Source organism: Cucumis melo, chromosome 4 (genome assembly GCF_025177605.1).
Source record: "Cucumis melo cultivar AY chromosome 4, USDA_Cmelo_AY_1.0, whole genome shotgun sequence".
In the NCBI taxonomy this organism is placed as follows: Eukaryota; Viridiplantae; Streptophyta; class Magnoliopsida; order Cucurbitales; family Cucurbitaceae; genus Cucumis; species Cucumis melo.
This window is the reverse complement of record NC_066860.1, coordinates 8,531,937-8,557,480: the sequence shown is the minus strand read 5'-3', so window position 1 is coordinate 8,557,480 and position 25,544 is coordinate 8,531,937. Positions and strand designations below refer to the sequence as shown.

Sequence of the window (25,544 nt, the reverse complement as noted above, 5' to 3'; positions counted from 1 at the left end):
CTGTAATTTGTATTTAATCCACAACTAATTTTATGTAATTTGTATTTAAAAGAAAAAAAAAATGCCACCAAACTAAAGTGAAAATTATTATAATTGGACATAAAATGATTAACCCTTCAAATTATGTAATTAAAGCTCCACTCTCTTTTTCTTCTCTACCATTTTCTTACCAAATTACATACATAAATTATTGCCGCCAAAATATTTGTGGAAATACAAATAATATTGTAGAATAGTGTGAAAAGTCAATGTAATCACCAAAGTAGTTGCAGAAAGAGTGTTCTTAAAAGGACAAAACGAAAAGAAAAAGTATTTCTATATAACTACTTTTATATGGTACAATAAAATACAATAGTTTGAAAGGACTGTGTAATTCCAAAGTAGGCGTTGAAGAGTGTACTAATTAAAGGAAAAACTGAGGAAAAAAAAGTTTATTCACAGTAACCATATCTATCTACACTAAACTCGGTAGATATAGATATAGATATAGATTATCTAAAACAAATTTTTAATCACTTTTAATGTATAATTTTAGATAATAAAGAGAGATTTTAATGTGATTTGAGAGAATTTGATTCGAGATTGTGATTTTCCTCTCTTTTCTTCTAAACGTAATCTATAGACTTTTTTTTATTTTTTAATTTTCATAAACTTGATTTTGATTTTCTTAATTTATTTTAATAATTTAAATGTAAAATTACATAAGATGTCCTTATAACTACTTAGACGGGGTAAAGGGAGAAACCATGTTTCTCCCTATAACCTCGTTTAGATAATACTAGAAAGAACACGTCCAAAGCACGTAAAAAGTCAAATTTAAAATATTGTTTAATTATATGTAAAAAATTTAATTTAAGGTTTAAATTAGTATATAATTTTAATTTTTGTTTTTAAGATATTCAAATATTATAAATCGGTGAAGTAAAATATTTGTAATTATATAATAAATTTATACAAAATAAAAGAAAATTTAATTACAAAGCAAAATATTTATTTTAAAATTTTAAAATTTAAATTATACATGGCTTAGAAATTAAACATTTTCATGTTATTTTAATTTTTTTATGTGAAGTTGATTGAATGAAACATCTTCTTATTCTTTTGTTTGAAAAAATTGTGTTATTTCGATTGTAACCATCGATGATTATTGCTTGATAAAATCAGAAGATCAATTTAAAAATATTTTCAAACTGAAATTTTATAAACTATATCTAAATTATAGGTACTAAATTTGTTATTGAATTAATACAAAATTAATAAGTTTATAGTGTTACAACCTAAAAACTAATTATAAAAAGTATCTTTAGCTCATATATATATATATATATATATATATATATATATATACACGCATAACAAATTATTAAATCCAAATCTACTAATGATATTGAGGTGACCACATTGGACAACTATATCTTAGCTAGAGAATATAAAAGACCACAATGTAACAACATAAGTTTATGAATACACAACTATATGAATACAATATATATAAACAACGAGGAAATTAGTGGTTAACCATAATATAACAAACATTCTCTTTTTCATTAAAAATAAATTAAAGAAAGAAAGAAAATAAAGAAAATAAAAGAATAAAGAATTAAATGACATAAATAAAATAAAAAACGATGGATAAAGAAGTCTCTTCAATCCAAAATATAATGCTCAGAAACAACCAAAATTTAAATTAATCAAATATAGATACATAGATGAAATAATATTGTAGTGCATGGTAAGTATTATGAGAATATTACTTATTCGACATATAGTTTATAGTGTTGTCAAAGATCTCCTTGCATCTCTATACATGGGTTGAAAAACACAAAAGTGCCTCTTGCTTTACATCAAATTGTCTTAGATATGGATTTATTTAGTTGCTCACAATAGTGAAAGAGATAAGGATTGGGAGTGTGAACATGAGTCAAAGGGAAGATGAGGGAGAATGTGTGAGTAATAGAAGGGAAGAAGGGAAATTTATATAGCTCTAAAACCGAGCTAATGGATGGTCATACGATTTTTTCTTTATTTAATTGTGTAGAAAGAGTTTTAAAGGCATTAAAAAAATTAATTAATTTAATTAATTGAGAGATAACGAGGGATCTAAACGTTAATTGAGAAATGGTAAATTTATTTATTGAAAACCCATAATAATTAGAAAAATCAAATTACAGTAAAACCAACATAGTAAATAGAAAAGCAAACTATGAAAAAGGAAAAATGAGAAGAAAAATATTTTCCTGTTGGCACTTTTATATAAACTATAGATACAGATATATATTTAAAAATTTTTATTTTTTATTTTAAAGAAAAGGAATGAATCTTTGATCTTAAGAAAAAAGTATATACCAATTATCAAGGAAAAATAGTTAGTGCTTCCCAAGTAATATTTATCTGTTTTTGCATTCCACGAAATTGACCAATCACAAATTGTCATGCAGTAATCTTACTTTCTTTTGATGATGATTTTATTCGAATCTTAGGAATTTCTGAAATTAAAAAATATATAGTTTAATTATTTATAAAAAGACTCAAGGATAAGATTTTTCTTTTATAAGTTGGATGCTCTTAAACTGAAATCTAAGACAACTTAACATTTATAAGGCCATGGCCATGCACAAAATTAGAATTACGATTCTCTTACACACATAAAGATACATAAATAACATAAAAATTCTCAAAAGACACCGTTTTAGTTTTCTTTGATTAAAATGCTATTTTAATCCTCATGCCTTTCAAGTTTGTTCAAATCTAATTTACAATTTTAATCTTTATACTATTAATAAATATTAAATTTAGTCTTCAAAGTCATTTTTAACTAAATCTTAGTTAAATAGTAATAATAATTTTTATATAATAAATACATACAAATGTATTTTTAAAATTTACATTTTCAAAATACAACAAAATCTAGATATTTCATTATTTTTTTACTACATTTTATAAATAGTTTGATTTTTTTTGTGCTATCTATAACAGTTCCACTAAAATTTATACTGAAAAGGTTAACAATGATCTATTTTTTAAAAATACCCAACAATTAACTTAACTTAAAATTTATTAAAAGTACAAAAGACTAAAATAAAAAATTCAAAGTAAATTAAAATGAACAAACTTGAATGTATAGAAAAAGAATTGGAATGAACCCCTTTGAGCGACTATTTTAAATCCTATACGTGCTCTTATATTAAAAAAAATATATAAAAAAATGACAAATTTGACAAAATATTTACAACATACAATAAAATTTCAAAATCTATCATATCAATGATAAACATTGATAGACACTGACATGTTTTTATCAACCATATTGATAGACAATATTTATCATTGATAGAATCTAAAATTCTAATATATATTATTGATAGAATCTAGAGAATCTATAATTTTATTATATATTATAAATATTTTAATTTATTTTACTATATTTAAAAATGTTCCTAAAAAATCCAAAATAAAATCCACATACAATCAATTTAAAAAAATCTAATTATATTTCCTAACATTTGTCTTTTTTTCCCTCGATAAACATCTCATTTTAAATAAAGAGTTATGAATCATTTCTAAGTTCTAAAATCAAGAATTTCATTCTAATCTCCATAAAGTTCAAATTTGACCCATGAACTTCGTATCTACTTTAGTTTGCAAATCAGTCACTATTAGTAATTCCTTAAAAAAAAAAAGTCACTATTAGTAATTCCTTAAAAAAAAAAAAGTTAACTTAACATTAAATGCCTAAATTTAACATCTATGAAATTTAGATAAACCCATTATAATTAGACAAGTGAGAGAATATAATAGGACTAAATGGAACCATCGTGGTGATAAAAAGGGAAACATAGTCTCAATAACTAACTAAAAAATCATGAATTTAATCCATGATGGATACCTACCTAAAAACGAGTTTCCTTAATACCCAAATGTCGTTTGATCAGGCAAGTTGTCCCGCAGGATTAGTCGAGGTACACATATGTTGACCACTTAAGAAAATTAAAAAAGAAAAAAGGAACTAAATAGAAATAAACCCAAAACCCAAAATAAAGATACCAAAAATACACTACCTGTTTCCAAACATATGGCAAACAAATAGAAAGTAATAATTGAAATTGAAATTGACATTGACAGAAGGATTGAACTAAAGCATCAAGAAATCAAGAACCACCCTTTTGAACCCGATACAAGTATTTATAACACTAGTATATTCATGTCTAATCAATCAAATGCAGTTACTGATGTCCAACAAAACCTTGCATCATACAAATTGAGTTATAAAATCAGGCATAAAGAAGCAACTAAAAATGGTATTATAGATGATAAATCATATTTAATCTAGACCCCTTCTTTATTGGTCAAGGCATAGCTACTCATCATACAAATAAAGAAATCACTCGAAAAAGGAACAATATAAAATTATGAAAACTGAGACTGCCTCTACAAGTAATAGTTTACAATCCCCAGTACAGGTGGAAAAATTGGACATTGCTATCTTTCTGCGACTTAACTTTCTTTGGTATACCACCAAAATAAACCCAGCATCTTCCTCATTCCAACATCAGTTCAATGTTTTGAAAACATACCTTGTGTTAAAGAGGAGAAATCGTACTCTTTTCCCGATTGCGAAGGAGTAGCTGATGATACTGATGCTGTTGATTGAGATTTATTTTTTGCTGTGGGCGTCACACCATTCACCGGCACTGAAGAAACTTGCCCGAGGCTATAAAGGCTGCAAGAAAAATATAAAAAATTTATCTGATTGATGAATCTGAACGATTTCAATCACCAGAAAAATGTTGAACACTTATGTTCTTTACAGTTCCTCGTGACATATTTTATGCAACTAATAGTTGCTAGAGAATTTGAGAGGTCCACTTTCTTTTACTTTTTCTATCTTTTAATCTCAGATAAGAAGAATCAACACAGTTGTCTAGGAAGATAAAAACCACAGAGAGGACTGAAAACGTTTTCTAATAGATCTCAGATGTCAGCACTTCTTCCACTACAGAAAAAACAAATAGATGCATTCAGTTCAACAAAATGTTGGATAAGTTTTGAATTTTGGTTGTTTCCAGAATCATCATCGCAAAGTGGAAAAGGCAAAAACTTCAACTTATATGACAGCATTTTACATGAACATCTTTCAATTCTTGGGATGAAGATGTTTTTGTATCTCGAAGTTTGAATTTTTTTCAGAACTGGAAAATCCATTGGTTTCATAAAAAGATACATAATTGCCTACCTAGATGTTGGACATGGAACAGAACTCCCAACTGGATTTGCCAGCCCCCTGTTCATTGCCTAACTCACAAAATATAGAACAATTAGAAACTGTGGATGAGTATCAATTAACTTAGCGTCTAATAAACATTATAGGAACACTTCCAACTACCTGCACTGTAGTTTGCGGCCCACCCTGGGCACCTATTTGCATCATCAATCCAGGAATTGGGTAGGCAACATTTGGCCAACTTTGAGGAGGAACATTGGTACCATTGGGGACAGAGGTTTGAGTATTGCAAAATTTTGCATCCCCAGCAGCTGACTTGGCTGCAGCAGCCATGAGGATTGATTGTTGCTGAGCTAACAGGGCAAGTTGCTGCTGATGAGAAGGATTGCTAAATTTTGCATCCCCAGATTTAGCTGCAGCCATGAGAAGTGATTGTTGCTGAGCTAGCATGGCAAGTTGCTGTTGATGCATGGCAAATGGAGAGACCATACTGGACTACAGGTATTCAAATGAAAATATCAAACACAACTGTCAGTAGAAGCCCAAACGACTCGGCTTTAATCAAGTAGCTGTTTAACATAAATAAATTTTTCTATCACAATAAATAAATGAATTTTGTAAAACTAAATAGCTTGATTGGTTGAAACTAAAATAAAAGAATAAAAAATGCTCTTTTAGCAGAAAATACATGGTATAAGAAAAAATAAACAAATATTTCCACCTCAAAGGTTAAAGTAGAAAAGCAGCAAACTTTACTGAAAAGTACAATAGCAACTAGCAAATCATACGCGTGATAATGATATTTACAATTTACCTTTTCAAAAAGACTCATTATATCAGTTTTAACATCTTTTGCAGGTTTTTCAGGAACTAAAGATGAAACTGAAGTTGTATCTTTGAAAAGATCCTCAATTGCAGAAGTGGATTGGGTAGTGGCTTCAGCTGGTTTTGCTGGTCCAGATTTCTCTGCTGACGATGCTTCTTCAGCCGCTGTAACATCGAACATAAATCTAAAAATTTCTGAAATATTTAAGAATCTCACGCAAGGAAAAGTTAAAATCATACACTGGAAGCCAGCCCATGTGCTATCATCTGTGGAAACTGCCGCTGAACCATTATCAGAGGGGCCATCAAAGGATAGCATGTTAAAAAGATCGGTAGCATAATCAACTTTTGGAGGAGAGACAGCTGGTGCATTATTTGTAGTCTGTTTTGTTGCTTCAGCTTGCTGTACAACTGGTTCAGGTTTTTGCTCCTGGCGTGGTTTGGGGGCTGAAGCAACCTATACAAATACAAATATAGATGGTAAATGCATCAGTAATTCCTTACCACATTGAGTAGCAAGGTTTGGATTTTAAACAATAGTTCACTTAACCCTGAATTGAACTGAGGCAATACTATAACTTACACAAGTTTAGTCCTCAGACCAAACAAACCAACATTAGTCATTACAAAATGCGTTATTGATGAACTATAAAATAATAGCACATACATATTCTCTTAATTTTGATTGCATAACCTTTGAAATAAGCACAATTAAACACTTAGAAGTTCATTTAGCAGTAAAGAAGCAATATTATGAAATGAATTTCTGGCTACATAACTAATTTACCATTCACAGTTTTCTGTGGTTTCTCTTCCACAACGTGTCCTAAATCAAAAGTAATTGTTGCACAATGAAATTAATTTCGAAGTTCTTAGTAGAAACATCCAATTGTTAAGTAGGGAAGTAAAGCCAACATACTTGTTCAGGTCCTCTGGGAGGAACAGGAAGACTAACTCTCGCGGCAGGTATACTCTCCTTCACAGAATGAGTTTGAACTCTCTTCCTTTCCTCGAACAAATTTTCAGAATGGCCTGAATACCCTGAGCCACTTCTTTCCGCCGCCCTCTGCCCATGAAAAGCAGGTTTTTCCTCCTGCACTCGAGCTGGTGATCTTGGTTTGCCATCCTTAGAAACCCATCTTTTGTCTTCATATCTGTAAAATTTGCATAAAGCAGAGAACTCTTAGACCTCAATTATACTGATAAACATTAATAATGAAGCATAGTTGTATTGTAAGAGAATGTTATTTGATAAATTTAACTTTGAACTTCACAAACATACTTTGCACGAATAAAATTCTCGATCCCAACTCTGTCATAATTTGGTGGCAGCTCTGCCTCCCAATAACTGTTTGCCTTCTCATTCCCCATTGCTACATAAACACAATCTTGGTAAGAAAAGAAATCAATATAACTAAAAAAGATAAACTATGGGTTGGAAAGCATACACTGTATAAAAGTAACCTGCTCTGGAAGCCAAGTATCCAACGTAGCAGACCGTACCTGCAATAAAGATCCATCAAACCCTAGTCAGACTAATTGCCAACATGCTAGATTTAAAGGAAGAATGACCAGAAGTTGAAAGATAGGCAGAAGCTGTAATTTAAAAAATATACATATCGATGCCTACGATATTAAGCCAAATAGAATCACTTAGGTGCAGTTGCTCAAATGATAGAAGAAACAATTGAGCCACTTGCCCAGGTCCCAGAGTAGAGACAACTAAGGAATAAATGCCAGTCAAGATAAAAATTGAATAGCCAAGAAATTTTTTGAAATATAATCCATGAAAAATGAGTCCCAACAGGGAAGCACTTATGGTCAAGAAGAAGAGATTATCATCCCATGCATAACTCAAATGTCATCAGTAGTTCAAAGGGAGCCAAGAATTCTTTTTCCTCAGCTATATATAAATCAAAACACTACCTTTGAAATGTGAACACCAAGGCTTCTGTGGATCCCAGAACATTGCATACATATAAAAATGCCTAAATTAACACTAGCCCATCTTGGTCCCCTGCAAAAAAAGAAATCAATTGTCATGCGCTTATTCAAAATAGCATTGGGCAATTTATGATGCAACATAAGGCTTGCTTCAGTAGTACGACGGTGAGAATGATAAAGAATTGAAAATACATACTTAGCTTTGCAATCAGCACACTCCCTATTTTCTGGCAGCTTAAGAAGCCCTTCTAATATCTGCACAAAATAAGAGAATAATAGGTAAAAAATTAATCAAAGAACCAGGTTGTTGAATCAATCTAAGGAGCAAGGATAACCAGGAAAAGGGTAAGTTGAACAGAAACATTTAAAGTCTCACTCAACAAACCTTTTTTTTCCTGTATGTTACTCAACTACACCATTATGAACACAAGTACACATAAAAATCGTGATGTTAAAATGTTTTTGTTGCCAAAGTGAGTATAGCTCAATCCATATGCTACCTCACTTTAAGGTTAGGGGTTCAAATCCCCCACCCCATTTGATGTGTTCAATTATTATTACTTTTTCTAAAAGATGTATGTGTAAGACTAGCAATTATGAAATAGAGAACTTTAGCAGTTGAGAAACCACAATGGGAAGAGAAATCAAATCATCATCCAAATTTTAGAAAACAGTAGATTGTAGATATATGAGGAATGATAAGAACTAAGAAGTACGAAGATAGACATGAAAGCAACTCAAGTTAGAATAACTCTCTTTTAAGGTTGAAGGTAAAAGTATGCCCGTGTGCTCTAACGCCGCCACTCAGGTATATAGACCATCGACTTATATTTACAAGTTAAAGATAGAAGGGGTGTGTACTTTTCAGTTTTTTACATATTACATATTATAGATAAGGGGAGGTGGTGTAGGGTAGGGAGTGCTTGGATTTGATAAAAGAATTAAACAGGTTTGGAAATAAAATTCTTTCTTGAGACGCACTGTCATGAAAATTATCAGAGAGGACAAAGAACTTATGACATTAAAACTTTCCATATTTTGTTCTTCCATGCCATGGTTATGAAGTAACCTACAAAATGCAATGAGGTTTAAAGTTTTAAGAAAATGTTCCAATTTTATCGGTTGTCCCCGAAGGGACAGTTTTAAGAAAATGTTTGTGAATGAAAAATATGCGTATCATGTACCAGAAAAGAACCAAGCAACTGAGACTTCGTTCCAAGAGCACTAATTTAATTAAAAGATTTTGTCATTTCTCAGGTATATTTAAATAATGAGTTCATTTCCTTCCTCCTACCCAATCCCCTAGTTCAAAAGAAATAATATGTGGATTAAAAAAAAAGTTATTGTCTGTAACTACAACTCTCGAATTATAAGGGGAGAATTGCGATTAAGAAATTGATATAGACAAGATAAATCGAAATCGAAAAATTAGGACACTCAAACTAATACGTAGTCATCGTAGTAATCTGAATCAGGACAATCGAGAAACAAAAAAAAAAAAAAAAAACAGCCCCGCAAGCCAATATTCAATCAAATCCTCAAAAAGGGAAAAATAAAACAACAAATTGATAATATAAACGTCGAATGAACTGCAATTGATCGAAACACAGAGATCAAACGAAGCGTAGACCAAATCCATAACCATTTGGTAACAAAAAAAAAAGGAAAAAAAGATCCAAATCTAAACAGGGAATTCATTGAAACAGAAAAACAAACAACAGAAATAATTTCGGGTAAAGTGATTGAGAAACAAGGAAAGGAAAGAAATTGAATCGCGAAAGAAAAATGAATGATCGGAAGAAGAAGGAATGGGGGGAAGGGGGTACCTTTCTGTGGCGGGCGTTGAGCTCTTTGGTAACGTTGGCCTTTTCATTCATGGTGAAAACAGGGAGAGGCGGAAGAGAGAGGAGGAGGAGGAAGAAGCAGCCGGACACGGAGGTCAGATTGGTCTTTCAACACACTTTCTCTCTCCTCTCTCTCTTCTCTTCTCTTGTCTTGAGGTTTCTTTCTCTCTCTCTCTAGACTGCTCTTTTTTTTTCTTTATTTTTTTTTTTTCTGTTTCGTTTTCTCTCTCTAACCCTTCGTTTTGATTATTTTGAGACCGAAAAGAAAGAGGAAGAATGGAAAATAAGACGACACCACCCGTTACCCAAACCGCTTCTTCTTCACTTTCTATTTCTTTTTCCTTTTTCCTTTTTATTATTATTATTATTATTATTATTTAATTTCATATTTACTCATTTCAATGTTTTTTTAGATACAACTGGGTGGCAAAATTTGAATCCGAGAGACCTCTAATCCAAAGGTATACAAGTTCCATCCGTCATTTTAATATCTTTTTTTATTACATTATATATATTTTCCCATTAGGTAAATTAAAAGTTCAATTACATTTAAGCGGTCCTTTCAAAAATATAAAAAAGCGGCAACAATAATTTCAAAAACGGAAAAAGGTCAGAGATGCACCGTATAAAATATCAAAAATGTCCCGTCAACCACGCCGCCAATAATGTGTGTAATATATTTACGATTGTTTAGATATTGTTAAATATATATGCGATTGTTTATATATGGTTCAATATATACGCGATCGTTTAGACAGCTGTAATTTTTACTAGATATGGTTATAATTTATATGCGATCATTTAGATATACTTCAATATATACGCGATCGTTGCTTCAATATATACGCGATCGTTTAGATATGGCTATAATCTATACGCGATCGTTTATATATGGCTACAATTTATCTTTTTAATTCTATCATTTAATTTTGTTATAGATTTGGGAACCCAAATCTAAATGATTTTTTTAAAAAAAATTGATACACGATTTTTTTAATTCTTTTGGTACACGATCGTTTAGATTTCTTTACACAATCGTTTAGATTTCTTTACACAATCATTTACTTTTTTTACACGATCATTTACATTTGGCTACTCCAATCTAAATGATTTTTTTTCAAGATTTTTTATACACGATCTTTTATTTTTTAAACGATTGTTTACATTTGGCTACTTCAATTTAAATGATTTTTTTTCAAGATTCTTTGTCTTATACACAGTCGTTTAGATTTGGTTACCTAAATGTAAACGCGTAAAAAAAAAGACGATGGAAAGATTAAACAATGGAAAGATTAAACGACGTAAAAAAGAATCAGAAAAGAAGAAGATGTAAATATTAAACGATGTAAAAAGTTTCACCCTCTAACATGTACAAGTTTGTATCCACACCTTTCTTCCTTTCATAAGTGCTAGCACACCTTGGATTACTTTCAGAAGTCCCTTCTCAACTACAACTTTGTAATCAAGATCATCAAGTTGACCTAATGAGAGCAAGTTCTTTTTCAGGTCTTCTACATGTCGCACTTGTTGAATTGTGCGAATAGTATTATCATGGAGCTTTAACTTGATAGTTCCAATGCTGACAATCTTCAAGGCATGATCATTACAACTGAACACAGATCCTCCAGAGACAGGTTCATAATTATGGAACCATTCTCCATGAGAGGCCATGTGATAAGTGGCTCCTGAGTCAAAGAACTATCCATCAGCTATTCTTTTTCTGCCTACCGTAGTTGTCACTGCTTCTTAAGACAAGGCACCACCTTCATCTACGGTGCTCGCTACATTTCCTTGAGGACTGGAATCTTTCATGTCTAGATTCCAACAATCCTTCTTCAGATGTCCCTTCTTTCCACAATTGTAGTATTTCATGTTCTTCTTACTTCGTGACTTTGACCTTCCTTGATTTTTGCTCCCACTTGAGTTGCATTCCGATGGTCTGGCTCTTGTCACTACCAAAGCTTCTACCTTTTGTGAACTTACCAACTTATCTTCTTTGTTCTTGCACTGATTTTCCTCATCTAGCACAGCAACACCAACATCATTAAAGCTTAGATAGTAGTTAGAATATTATTTATTAAATTGATGACAAGGTGATCATACGAATCGGGAAGACTTTGAAATAGAAGTTCTGTACGTTCACTTGGCTCTATTTTATAACCCAATGATGTGAGTTGAGAAAATAAAGTATTCAATGTGTTCATTTTCTCTGTCATTGATGTGGATTCAAACATCCAAAGAGTGTAGAACTTCCTTTTAAGGAAAATCTTGTTGTGAAGTGATTTGACCTCGTACAGTTTTGTGAGATGGTCCCAAATCTCATTTGAAGTTTTCTTCTCCTCAATTCTTGACAACACATTATCAGCTAATGCTAGAAGAATGTTTCCATAGCATTTCCATCCATCTCGTTCCACTTGTTGTCATCTGTGATTTCCGCTAGCCTCTTATTGATGGCTTTAAGACAATTATCTTTTCTTAAGACAACCTTCATCTTCAACTTCCACAATAAGAAATTAGTTTCGTTGAACTTCTCAATCTCGAACTTTGCCGCCATTACTTCTATCAGAAACTATAAACTATCCTTAATCGTGCTTTTAATAAAAGTGAAAAATATCTTACTTATTTTCTGATGTGGAGGATTCACCTATTAGTGGCAACCATAGAGCATATGATAAGTAGATATTAACACCCAAAATTAAACCAGACTTTGATACCACTTGTTGTGAAATTCAAACTGTGATCGAATAGAGTAAGATTGCAACTAAAGAAGATTAAGAACAATATTAATAATGAAGTAGAAGGGAGAGGATAGAACACAAAAAATTTACGTGGAAAATCCCTAAACAAGTTAGGGTAAAAACCACGGGCAAGTATAGAGGAATTCACTATATAAAATAGGAATTATAAACTTTCTTTCTTATTGAGAATACAAAGCTCTCTTATAAGAAAAAACTCTCTGTATTTTATACCTCATTCAACTTATTGGAGATTTTGGGATGGATTAGCAACCATGTGCCCTCACCTATTTATAGCCAAAAGATACTTAGCCATCAAGCAAAGTCTATTTTTTCCTTAATATATGTGTATGATCCAATGGCTTCAAATGTCACTATAAAAGAAGGGATTCTACTGACGCAGAGATATGTCGGCAAAAACTAAGAGTGCATAGGAAGAGGCTCCATCGATGTAGAAACGGGCGTTGGCAAGATCATTATGAGAAAAACGTCGTGAAAGGCACTCTCAATGCCCGAATGGGACAGCGTCGACAAAGGGTTACTGCCGATGCACTTTTCGCCGACATGGTAACACGTTGGCAGTGGGGAACTACCGACACTTGTTAACGGCATCGCAAATACCTTACTGCCGACGTCGCCAAATACGTCGGCGTCGTCTAGTAAGTGGTGTCGGCAGTGTTATTTGATCTAATTTTTTTATTAATTAACGTAAAATTAATAAAAAAATTATCAAAATTCCAAATTTTATTAATTAACGTAAAATTAATAAAACATTATTAAAATTCCAAATTGAATTACAATTAACGTAAAATTAAAAAGAAATTATTAAAATTCCAAATCAAATTTATATTAATATTAACTTAAATATTAAAAAAAATACACGTTCGCAGGTTTAGAATTACATGAATAATAAAAAGTAAAAATGAAAACTTAAAACATAGTTCTAAGCACCAACGCTAATTTCTCAACTTCTGCACATTGCCTTAGCATAATTGTAGCTAGTGTGATTATAGGGACATAGGCAGAATGTGCAAGGAGGAAAGTTGAACATTATCACAGGTGCGTCTATAGAAATACGAGGTTGCTTCAAACATAAAGAACCCTTACTTTGGTGGTTCCAGAAAATTGATAGGGAAGAGAGGAGCTATAGTCCATGTTGAACTCTTGACTGTTACTATTTGACTTTCTTTGAGCTCCTCTATTGCACATAAGCTCCTCTATAGACTTCTCATACTATTCCTTTTCTTTCTTCGCTGCTTCAATATAGTAAATTATAATTCTGAAATACACAACAAGTTTGATATAAAAAATATATACAATATACATTCAAATAACTAACTGTGAGACCACATGCGACTAGCACACACATGAAAGCCAGGACAAAGGAACAATACTTCTAATATAGCCAAGAAAAAAAAACAGCATCAACCAACAACCCAACCAACCAACAATTTTAAAATAGTTAAAATCTTTATGACATTTTTAAAACATGTTTTTAATTAATTATTCAAAATTAGTTATGATGATATGAATTTTGAAAGTGTAGAATTAAGCATCGAATTAATTTTGATTGATTAAAGATGTGTTTTGGAGTAATTTTGACTTTTGAAGATGTCAAAAGTGATATCAACAATTTTTAAATACTCCCAATCATGCACTAAATAGCAAAAACAACCAAACAGAACAACAACAAAACAAAACAACCATCAAACATCTAGCTTAAAAAAATCAAAAGGACGACTACCTAGCTTACCCATCAACCATGTGAAAAATATATTAGGAACTAAGGAAGATCTAATGAAAATTTTCTTATTATTTCGACAAGATTATATCACACACTTACAGTAAAAAGTAGATCGTTACAAATTGTATAGAGACTAAATTATTATTTACTAATGTTTAAAGACTAAATTTTTTAAAAAAGTTGCAAATACAGAGACTAATTGTTTAAATTGAAGTGTAATGATCAAAATATGAAATATCATTTTACAATTTTATATGAAAAATATGATTATACAATACAAGGGTATACATACAAAAAATGGAGTGGGCGGCGACGACTCTCAACTTCTCTCTTGGCCTTCCCTTTAACTGATCTCTCTCGGCGGCGACTCTTGGCTTTCTTCAAAGAAAGCTCTCAACCTTCTCCTTTTTCAGTTCTATGAATTACAAAATGCAAAGTTGGTTTTTTATAGAGGAACTCCCAACATTTCACCTATGACGTCGGCATAGGATTCCAAACTCGTGATGCAGTCACTTATGGCATCGTGTGAACACTGTCAAAAGCAATCAAAACATACACATCTCTCAATGTCACCTATCCATGTTGGTAGAGGTTAGACATCTCACGATGTCATGCAATCCAGCGTTGTAAGAATCCTGTCAAAAGCAATCATAACGTCGCACATCTCATGACGTTACCTACCTTACGTCAATAGAGGTTCGACCTCTCACGATGCCATGCAAGCTAGCTTCGTGATATTGTTGTTAGAATTTTTTAAATGTTCATCCTTTGTCGACGCAGTCAAAGAAACATCACAAAAGGTCGACCACTCATGATGCCTTGCATGCAACGTTGGTAGTAATTGGAGAAACAACGACACGTACATGCATGGCATCGTGAAAATTTATATTATTATTTAAATTAAACGTTTTTGCAATGCCTCCTCGTGTGATATCGTGGAAGCCTCACCCTCTGTTAATGTTATTTGTGTGACGTCGCCAGAGATCCATACTGCTAACACTTCCTTCACGACATCGCGAAAAGTTTCTTCTTACGACGTTGCTTTTTTTTTATGTCGTTTTCTGCGTCGGCAGACCTCCGACTTTTTGTAGTGTGTCCTAGAGAGATGTGAAAGATCCAATGGTCATAGATTAATCTTGGACAAAATGTGAGATCCAATGGTCCAAAATTGTTTTAAAAAAAATTCTTAAATCTTAAAGATAATTCTTGATAATTATTCAATATGTTGCTTGTATTTTAATCATGCAATAGAGAGGATTTGAAAAGATCTAAGGGAAGAATTCTACAAAGGTATATTTTCCCTTCTCTTTATCTTTTAAAAGCATGTTCAACCTAATGTGAAAAAACAATGTGAGATAATCAATTAAACTTTCAGTTAATACTAAAGCTAATAACAATTGTAATAGCTAGAGGGACATCAGAAGAGAATAACACAAGAAACTTTGGTAACCCAGTTTGGGCAATGTTGCCTACGTTTGGGGAGCTGCGCACAGCCTTGATGAGTAATTTTATTAAGATTCACTTTAGTCAATATACATCGATACAACATCTGTACTCTGTTCAACTATATGACTATATAACATGTGTCTCGGCTTCAGACTTCAGGCTCCCCCTGAATACATGAGTAACTCTCCTCAATGATGTCTGACTTCAGGCTTCCCCTGAATGCATGAGTGAATGTCTTCGACGATATCTTTATATAATTCTAAAGATTACTGTGATCATGCAAACCACTATCTCGTCCTTTTCATTACTCATCAACAATATCAACTTAGATCAATATGTTGATCTGTAACGACCCGACTCTTTATGCTGAATCGAAGTGGTTACTAAATCTAGGATCAGTGTTTAAGTCATAAAATCTGGTGTAAATAAATGCAAAGAAATCTAGCAAATTTATTTATGAAAGATAGTTAAAGTAACATGTAGAAATACGAGTTAAGTTTAAAATCCCTAAGCGGGCCCTATCTACATAAAGATGGTAAATAATGAAAGTACTCGAACTCAAGTGCGAAAATCTGAAATAAAGGTAAGCGGAAGCGGTAGCCCCTATGGCCCTTCACGGTCTCACTTCGAATCGCTCGCCGGTTTGCCCTTGCCCTTACCTCGTCCTCTACCTGAAAACATGAAATGAAGAGAATGAGTATAAAAATACTCAGTAAGGGACCCACTACTAGTCCCACTAGGTGCCTGTTAACATTCCTATCGAGTCCTGAAACTAGTACCCAAACTCTGGCACGCTCCCGAACACGTGCAACATGCGCCCCGTAGGGACATAACTCTGGTCTTCGGTGTCCAGGGGACACTTAGGACCGTCGGGATGCGAGGACCCCGTCGAGTCGCTCGAGTCATATCTATAGTCATGCTGGACTGGCGCCCCGTCGAGCCTAACAGTCCTAAATAGGTGGTGATCCCGAAGGACACCCATGCAGGTACGACTCAGATAGGAGAAGTTAACAGATACCCCAATCCCAACATACATATGCATACGTCATCAAATTATCATCAGAAAATAACCACCATCTCATCCCCCACTACAGCTATCATCAAACAGTCACTAATAGTCCTCATTATACAGTCACCTACGTCATAAGTCCATCAGTCTTATCATACAGTCACATACATCATAAGTCCATCAGTCCTATCATACAGTCACATACATCATAAGTCCATCAGTCTTACCATACAGTCACATACATCATAAGTCCATCAGTCTCATCATACAGTCACATATGGTTCGAGGGTTCTCATTACTATAATATTATGCCAAAGTATGGCCATGTCATTCGTCAGATCATGATAAATATTATCATACATCGTAAGCCCAACCATCATCGTATGTCACTGAAGGAACATGCAACATCAAATTCTCACATGGGGCTAGTAGTAGAAATCTCTTACCTCGAGATGTTGCTAGATGAGTTCCTACTGAGGAGGTCCTAAGCTGCAGCAGCTATTTGGTCCAATTTGCTTCTTGAGGAAAGTAATTAAATTAATTAAATTTCCAAATTAACTCATTTAATTACTGGGCAGGCTAGGGAATTTGGAAATTACCAAAAATTTAGGTGGAAGGAGCCAAAACAGGCTTGGCGGCTCGACTGGAAGGAGACAGGACCGGCTCGGCTTGGCGTAGGCGCGGCTCGGCTCGGTACAGGGACTTCGCGTGCGGCTCGGCTTGCTACAGGGAGGGGGCGCGGCTCGGCTACGCGGAACGCACGGCGCGGCGCGGCTGCACGCGGGGAGAGCTGGGCACGTGTGGCGCGGACGCGGGTTTCGGTTTCGGGCGCGCGGGCGGTTCCGGGTTCGGACGCGCGGGTGGTGGTTCCGGGTTCGGTTTCGTCCGTCGGCTGGAGGCAGGCGCGTTCGCGGCTTCGGTGCGGCTCGGGTGTAGGCGCGTTCGCGGCTCCGATTTGCAGACGCGTTCGGCTGGCGACGCGGCTTCGACGTGGAGATGGATCTCGGCTTCGGGACGCGACGAGTTTCGGCTGATCTGCCTCGGATCGAAGCGGCGCGAGGGGTGGCTTCGGCTTCCAGTCGTCTTGCAGACGCGTGAATGGACGGCTTCGACTCGGCTTCGGCGTGCGAGGAAGCTTGGACGAATTCTGGCGCGGCTGTGCGTGTGGCGTGGGTAGGCGGCTAGGGTTTCGCGACGGCGGCGGCGGCGGCTCGCGGCGGCGGCGGCGGCGCGGCTAGGGTTTTCTTCTCTCCCTCTTCTCTTTTCTTTTCCTTTTCTTTTCCTTTTCTTTTCCTTTTCTTTTCCTATTTATAAAATAATTTCCCTCTTTTCTCTTCTTTGATTAATTCCAAGTTTCACCCTTCTCTCTCTAAAATTTCACCCAATTTCTCAACAAATCCCTCCTTTCCCTCAACTTTTAAATACGTATAAAAATCTTAAATACCAAGATAATTTCATTTGGAGTTTACTTAATACTTTAAAAAAAGAAAAATCCAAATCTTAATGATATAAGTTCCATTATTTAATTATAAATAAATAAATAAAATAAAATAAAAAAAAAAATACTAAGAAAAATGGATACAAGATCATTGGGGCGTTACATGATCTTATAGACATAAGATCATACTGCCTTTTCGTTCCTGCAGCTTCTGCAAATAGTTCTTTGTTAACCTTCAGCCATGAATAATCTTTTTAATATTTGTCCGCTGTCGAACCCTGTATTCGAAAGTCCTATTATACATATAAGATTTATATATATCCATTGACAATAAAACGTAATTAATTGAGAGAAAAATCACAATTTCCCATGGCTATTGGCTATTACACAATTTCTTCAAAAGAAAATTGCCATACAAGTAGGAATAACAATAAGAAAGATAACACTTGAATGTACCTTCACTTCATCATATAACTTCTTTTCCCATGCCAGTAGTTTATCTAGCACAGTGGCATGAGTTTCCTGATCTTCTGCATAAAAATCATCTCTTCCATTTTCCCATCCATTGCATATTAAAGGCAACAAAGTTCAAAAGATGAAATTATCCAAACCTTCTTTTCCTCTTGGTTGAATTACAAACAAGTTAAAACAAGATACATCAACCAAACAAGAAGCTGCTTCTCATAATGTTCAAAATAAAATGTGTTGAAAATCAGACTATGTAGATGGCAATTCCTCATGGAAGATTAAAATCTAAAGGTCCATTATATGAATAAGACATAGAAACAAAAAAAGACAAATAGTGAGTTAGGAAATAATAAATCTATGTTATTGATTGATGACCAAAAAGAATTATTTAATTTAGTTGATATTTAGTACATGAAAAAAAGAAAGAAAGAAAAACGAACCCACCGGTGGACAAATTTCGAAAATGCAGAAAGCAAACAATGAAGGTAGGGGAAAAGTTTTGACTCTCTGAAGTCTCAATAACAACAACATGATTTACAATATGAACTCACGAATTTTGAAAAACAATAGTAATGATAAAGAAGATAATTAATTTCATGATTAACATGTAAAATAAAAATTACTGCATCTTAATTTTCATTTTTCAATTTTGTGTTCAGATTCTTACGGCCAGCAATGAAGGAATGGCGTCCAAATTTGGAGTCGAATTTTTCTCCAATGATTCTCTTTTCCCTTCTGATGATGAAGATGATGGCTTCGTGAAAGCTCTCATCGGACTAGCAAATGCCCACCCTTTGTTCTTGCTTCACCCGGCCTGACCGTACGTCGCTGCCTGTTGGAATCTCCCTTCTTTGCCGGAGGATGATGATACCCAGTACGACGATGACGCTGATGGCGAAGATGACGATGTTTGAATCATGAATCCCCCGAATATTTTGTCGCATTTCACTCGTTCTTTAAGGGAATCGTTGTCGTCCGGCACCGTGGCCACAGCGGTGGGGTTTATTTTGGGTTTTCCCTCTCTGTGTGATTCCACTCTTCATAACGTACAAATTAAAGTCGATGCAGATTGGAAGCTGGAAAAGGGCCAAAGAATGTATGAGATCGATTAAGAAGAGAGAGAAAAATACAGATTTTAGAAGGAAGAAAGGGGTCTAACCTTCTCGAAAGTCGGTGATGAAGATGGAGATGGGAGTTGATCTTCGAAAAGGAGGCTTGACTACCTATGTTTGTTCGCTAAGATTTCCAAAATGTTAAACGCTCGAGAGGAGCAAACAATAAATATTTTGCAAATGCAACGGCTGGGCACAGTGGTGACGACAACGAGCACAACGACAGGACACAGACGACGACAGGGATGGAAGAAACTGATGTATGCTGGTGATGGTGGCGGCAGCTGTCGAAGAAGAGAGGGAAGAAAGTGATGAGATTGAGAAGGGTGAAAGAAATTTGAGAAAGATGAAAAATCGTGTGTGGGAGGGTTTGAGAAAAGAGTAAAGTAAGACAGAGAAAGTTGAATTTTTACAAAATTAAAAAATAAAAATGGGCTTTAATGTCAGTTCTAAAAAAGCAGGGTGTTTAATGTCGGTTTTAAACGACATTAAACATCCGCCTTTTGAAAAACGACATTAAAGCCCATTTTTCATTTTTTCCACCTGACATTAAAGATCAGATTTCTTCTAGTGTATGTATAAATCTTATTTCTTCAAAGATAATTAGCAAGATTCCTAAAATAAAGAGGATTTTTATCCTTTAATTATCTTATCTTTTAAAAGAATAATCTTATAATATCTTTTAGACAAAATCTTTTTATTCTTTAATTATCTTATCTTTTAAAAAAATAATTTCATAATATCTTTTAGATAAAATCTTCAACATAATGCATTTTATTTATGTTCTATAACTTTTTTTGTAACGTTTTTTTTTAATAAAATTAGGGTAAAGAAGAAATCATAAATCACTTTCCCAATTGGGATTCAATCCCTTCAATCTGTGTACTAGTGCTCCACACATACTCCTAGACATAGTAAAAAGCACATCATGTAATCAACTTCGCGTCCCACCAATAGCTCTTGATAGAGAATTTTGGTATATCCACAATGTCTAATAATCCACATAAAAAAGAGAGCTCTAATTTGGGCGTAATGTCTGCCACTTGGCATACACATATATTGAATGGAGAAACCAACTGCCACAAAGCCTAGAAACGAAAGGGGCAACCAACCTCCATAGTTGTTTTGCTCTTTCGCATCTTAAAGGGGTATATATATTTCTAATGTCTTGGAATTCCTTCCCACTCTCAAATCATACACACTATTGATTAACTAAAATGATTTAAATCCATCCGATATCAAATTATTAATTAGATTTTATTTAATAATTGTGATGTAATTTTAATATTTTTCTGTTTTATCCTATTTAATAACATTTAAGTAGGATTAATTTAGTCTTTTTACAATGCATGTGGGTTCTATTGGTGGGCTATTTAAGTCTTGCTTTAAGTTGTTTAAAGAAGTTTTTTTGATAATTCAAGTTTTAGGGTTTTTTTCTATCAATAGAAATTCTCTAGTAGATGACAAAGCTTCATCACCATCTTTTTATAATTCTTGATTGGGGGTCGTATACCAAGAACATTCATATAAGTTTGATCACCTTGCTTTGTAGAGTGTTCAAACTTGGAATGAGAATTAGTTCTCCTTATCTCTTGGTCTTCGATCAAATGGGTAATCCAAATCTAATCTCTTCTCTTATATTGTTGTCAAATTAATTTGAGGTTTTAGATTTTGATATTAGGGGTTCACCAACTGCGTTCATAATTTTCAAACCTTAGGGTTATCATATCATAAAATGTGTCTCCGGTAAAGAATATAGTGGGAAGGGAGAATATTATTATACAATTTCCACATCATTGGTTGTGTTGAATTGATTTCTTGAATATTTACCTATCTATTTATCAATTGAGCTCACTTTAATTTAGTTCGAGGTTTAATTTGTAATTTGTAATAATTTAGTCTTTAATATGAGAGGTGGATCAAGTCAATATTTACACCATGTTGATGTTAAAATTTGGATAGGGCAGCAATAATGGAACAATTTATTTGTACGGAGAGCAAGAAACCTGCAAAGTCTTACTCACCAGTGTGGTGATGTCACACCTATTTTGGTACTTAGAAAAAAAGGTGAAGACTTTATGTATTGTACCTTAACTCACGGAATTTACTTACCTACTAAAGAGTCATCATGGTATATTTTATAGCTTGTATTTGCTTCAAACCTTTGAGTCTATTTGGGGTATTTTATTAATTATATTATAGTATGTTAATTATAATAGTTTGTGTTTATTGTGCAAACTATTTCAGTCTGGGTTACAAATCATGAGAGAGGATTGTTACAACATAATGAATAATGTGGATTTTCGAATAGTTATATTGTACTTAATGCAAAACTTTAACTCTTGTAATAAGAAGGCTAAACATTGAGTAGGTTATAGCTCACCTCACCTAAGGCAAGTTGGAGACCTAAATGCTTCCTTTAGGATTAAATTTTGGAGTCCATTGAATGTTTTCCAACATTCATTGGGGTCGGCTAGCCTAAGTGCTCGTTTCTCGGGGATTCTTATTGGACTTGACTTGGTTTGGGTTGAGGTCAAGTGGCTTCAAATGGGCTTTAGATCATTCCTCCTTTTCCTAGGCCTATTCTTAGATCTAAGGTGTTGTTGAATGAGAATCGAATTCTCGAAGAAGCGTGTGATCGCAATGTAATCCAAAATTTGTTTTTGTGAAGCATAAAAAACAGAGAATAGACATATATAGGAAGCTACAAGATAGACATAAAATCTATTTAAACATGTTTTTTAATGAAGAGAAAGAGAGAGAAAATGTACTTTTTCCTTTCTTAAAGCAATTCACTCTCCTTTGATCACAAATAAACTTCTAACTTCTTAGAGAATAAGAACACTACCACCAAGGACTATTATCTCTGATGACAAATTCTTTTAGTGTAATTTAAAATTAATAAAAACATTTTTAATATACAATAAATCAAACGAACTTTTACATTAAAAACAAAATGTATTCAAACACATTTGTTTTTTAATTTATTTTCAAAAGTTCTTAAAAAAGTATTTAAATGAAAATGCATTTTTTTAAAAACATTTTTTCCTCCACTCATCTCAAACCTCTGTCAACTTAAGTGTGAATTTGTACTACTCATATATGGAATAAAATTTAAAACATTTGATTAAATATAAGATAAAAATTACTAAATGTAATTTTTATAATTTTACTAATCTTACTCTAATATTTAAATTGTTAGTGTGCCAATCTCTAAAGTATATAACTTGAGATATTATAAAGTATAGCTTCGAGACAAGAGTTTCGAAAGTGTTTATGTGAAAAATTGTTCTTGAGATTTTTAGACCATATCTAAAGATATTATTTGGAAAATAAATATTTGGTTTGAGGAAAGTATTAGCGTACATTTTGAAACTGATACCAAACATACTTAATTTTCAAAATTCCACGACTAAAAGTTACTTTCAATATTAATTTTCTATTACAATCAATTGTCCTATCTTAAGGATGCAAATGGTGGGTTGAACTTTTAGCAATAGCCATTATTGGTGTTTGTATAATATATAAATTATAAATACATGACACAAGTCTTTAGCTACCAAACATCTAATCATTCTTTTTATTTTATATTTCATACGACTCATATGCCACTTCAGGAAAACACAAAATTTCAAAATCTATCTTAAATTTTGATTTCGAATTCTTATTGTATTAATATCAACTCTAAAATATTATAAATGAATCCAATTTTGCTTTATTAAGGTTTTTTTTAATGCAAAAATTAATCTAAATTAGTGAAATATCAAGAATAATAAAATAGATAATCGAGTGATTTTCATTAAATTTGAAGACTCCTTTTCTCTATGTTTCTTTATGAATTTAGAAATATTTACGTCAGAATTTTTTCATATTATTGTGGAATGATTTTGAAAGAAAACAAGATTTATTATTATTAGGGTATTTAGAATGGATAGCAATTGTTAGAATAATTATTAACTATGTAACAACATTTTAAAAAAATTGTAAATATAGCAAAATCTATCGGTGATAGACTTCTATCGTTGATAGACTCCTCTGGTTTATCAGTGATAGACCAACATTTGTTACATGGTCTGTCGGTGATAGACTCCAATCATTGATAGATTTTGACAAATTTTGCTATATTTATAATTTTTTTTGAAATGTTGCTATATACTTAATTATTTTGAATATAATCGCTACATTTGCAACTATGCCTTATTATTATTATTATTTGCTATTTTCTTTAGAGTCTGATGATTAAACCGGTAAAAATATTAGTTTAATGTATATAAATTGAATTTTATCTTTTATAAATACAGACTCCTTTTCTCTCTCTCTTTTCTTATTTTAAAAAAAGTTTATTAAAAAAATGTTTTTCTTAAAGTTATTCTTTGACATTTTTTTATTGCATAGTTGTTTGAAATGTATACAAACAGAGGTGTTGTGAAGTCTAAGCAGAACCTAGGATATTTTTCTTAATTATTTCCTTTTAAGATAATAGAAGGATTAGTAAGTCAAACGATTGACTTTCGCATTTAAAAATCAAAATTGCAAGTCTTTGGAGAAAAAGGCATGAAAACTCCCCACATAGATTTTTCTCCTTCTTTATTTTTATTTTTAATTCCAAAACTTTAAATTAGATTTTGTCCATATTTCTAATTTTTGGAAGTTACTCTCGAATATAGAAAAATAAATCAAAATATTTATAAAATATAGCAAACTATCACAAATCATGATAAATTAAGATAGACTACTATTTAGATATTTAGATTTATTATAGACATAGATATTACACTATATTGGTCTATTATAGTATTACAGATACATTGTGATCTTTTGTTTTATTCGAAAATAATATTTTTTTTCGATTGTCATCTTTTGTTTTATTTGTAGATAATATTTTTTTTTTCAGATAGACCGTTTCTGTATTTTACGATCTAATTTAATTTGAAAAAAATATAAGAGATTTTTTTTAAAAAAAATAAAACAAAGCGCAGAAATATTTATATCGTATAAAACACTTTTAAAAAATGAAAAAGGCCACAGGCCCACAATGTGAAATAATAAAAATATGCTGCAATTAATCGATCACAAACGCGTGAAAAAAATGGTTTTATACCCCGTCTAAACGATTTCTTAGTAAGTCTAGATGATCTCTTAGTAAGTCTAAAACAATATTGTACTAAGTCTAAACGATATTGTACCCCACCTAATCGATCTAATGATCTTGTGCCAATCTAAACGATCTTGTACCAAATCTAAACGATATTGTACCAAATCCTATCTTCTTCGATGCCCTCCTACCCCATTTCTTGTCAATGGTTTGGCCTTTATGTTTATCTAGAAAAACCACTCTTCAATTATAAAGACTATAATAAGACCCGCTAAAAAAAATACTAAACAAGAAGAAAGAGAGTAATTTAACCCAGAAGAAATCTTAAGATTTAAATATTTTAACAAGATTGTGAGTTAGTAGTTGAGTGTGTTATGGTCTTATATTAGTTAAATAAATAGTCAACTAAATTCTTCTTGTATTTGGCTAACTTATGTTTTGATAAATTTCTTATAAGATTTTGATTTTGGAATATCGTGAGATTTTATGTTTTAGATTGAAGTTTCGAATAATATTTGGTTGGTTGATAAAATTAATTGAAAAATCTGACTCAAGAGAAAAATGAAATTATTTTATATATATGAAAAAATAGGATATTTATATAGTTTATTTTAAAATTTGTTTTTTAGAAGGTTTAAAAATTGTTATTTTACAAAATAAATT

The 25,544-nt window shown here is 32.6% G+C and overlaps 1 protein-coding gene across 1 annotated transcript; it reads right to left on the bottom strand.

Annotated features, from left to right (window-relative positions):
• Window positions 1-4,278: 4,278 nt before the first annotated feature.
• LOC103494997 (ADP-ribosylation factor GTPase-activating protein AGD5) lies at window positions 4,279-10,141 on the bottom strand. Its single transcript, XM_008456410.3, has 11 exons — window positions 9,817-10,141; window positions 8,187-8,245; window positions 7,973-8,063; window positions 7,495-7,549; window positions 7,329-7,419; window positions 6,966-7,200; window positions 6,287-6,503; window positions 6,036-6,211; window positions 5,384-5,716; window positions 5,234-5,292; window positions 4,279-4,720 (listed from the first exon to the last, which is right to left on the bottom strand). Exons 1-11 carry the CDS (start codon window positions 9,865-9,867, stop codon window positions 4,555-4,557), a joined length of 1,533 nt encoding a protein of 510 aa, XP_008454632.2. The 5' UTR covers window positions 9,868-10,141; the 3' UTR covers window positions 4,279-4,554.
• Window positions 10,142-25,544: the final 15,403 nt, after the last annotated feature.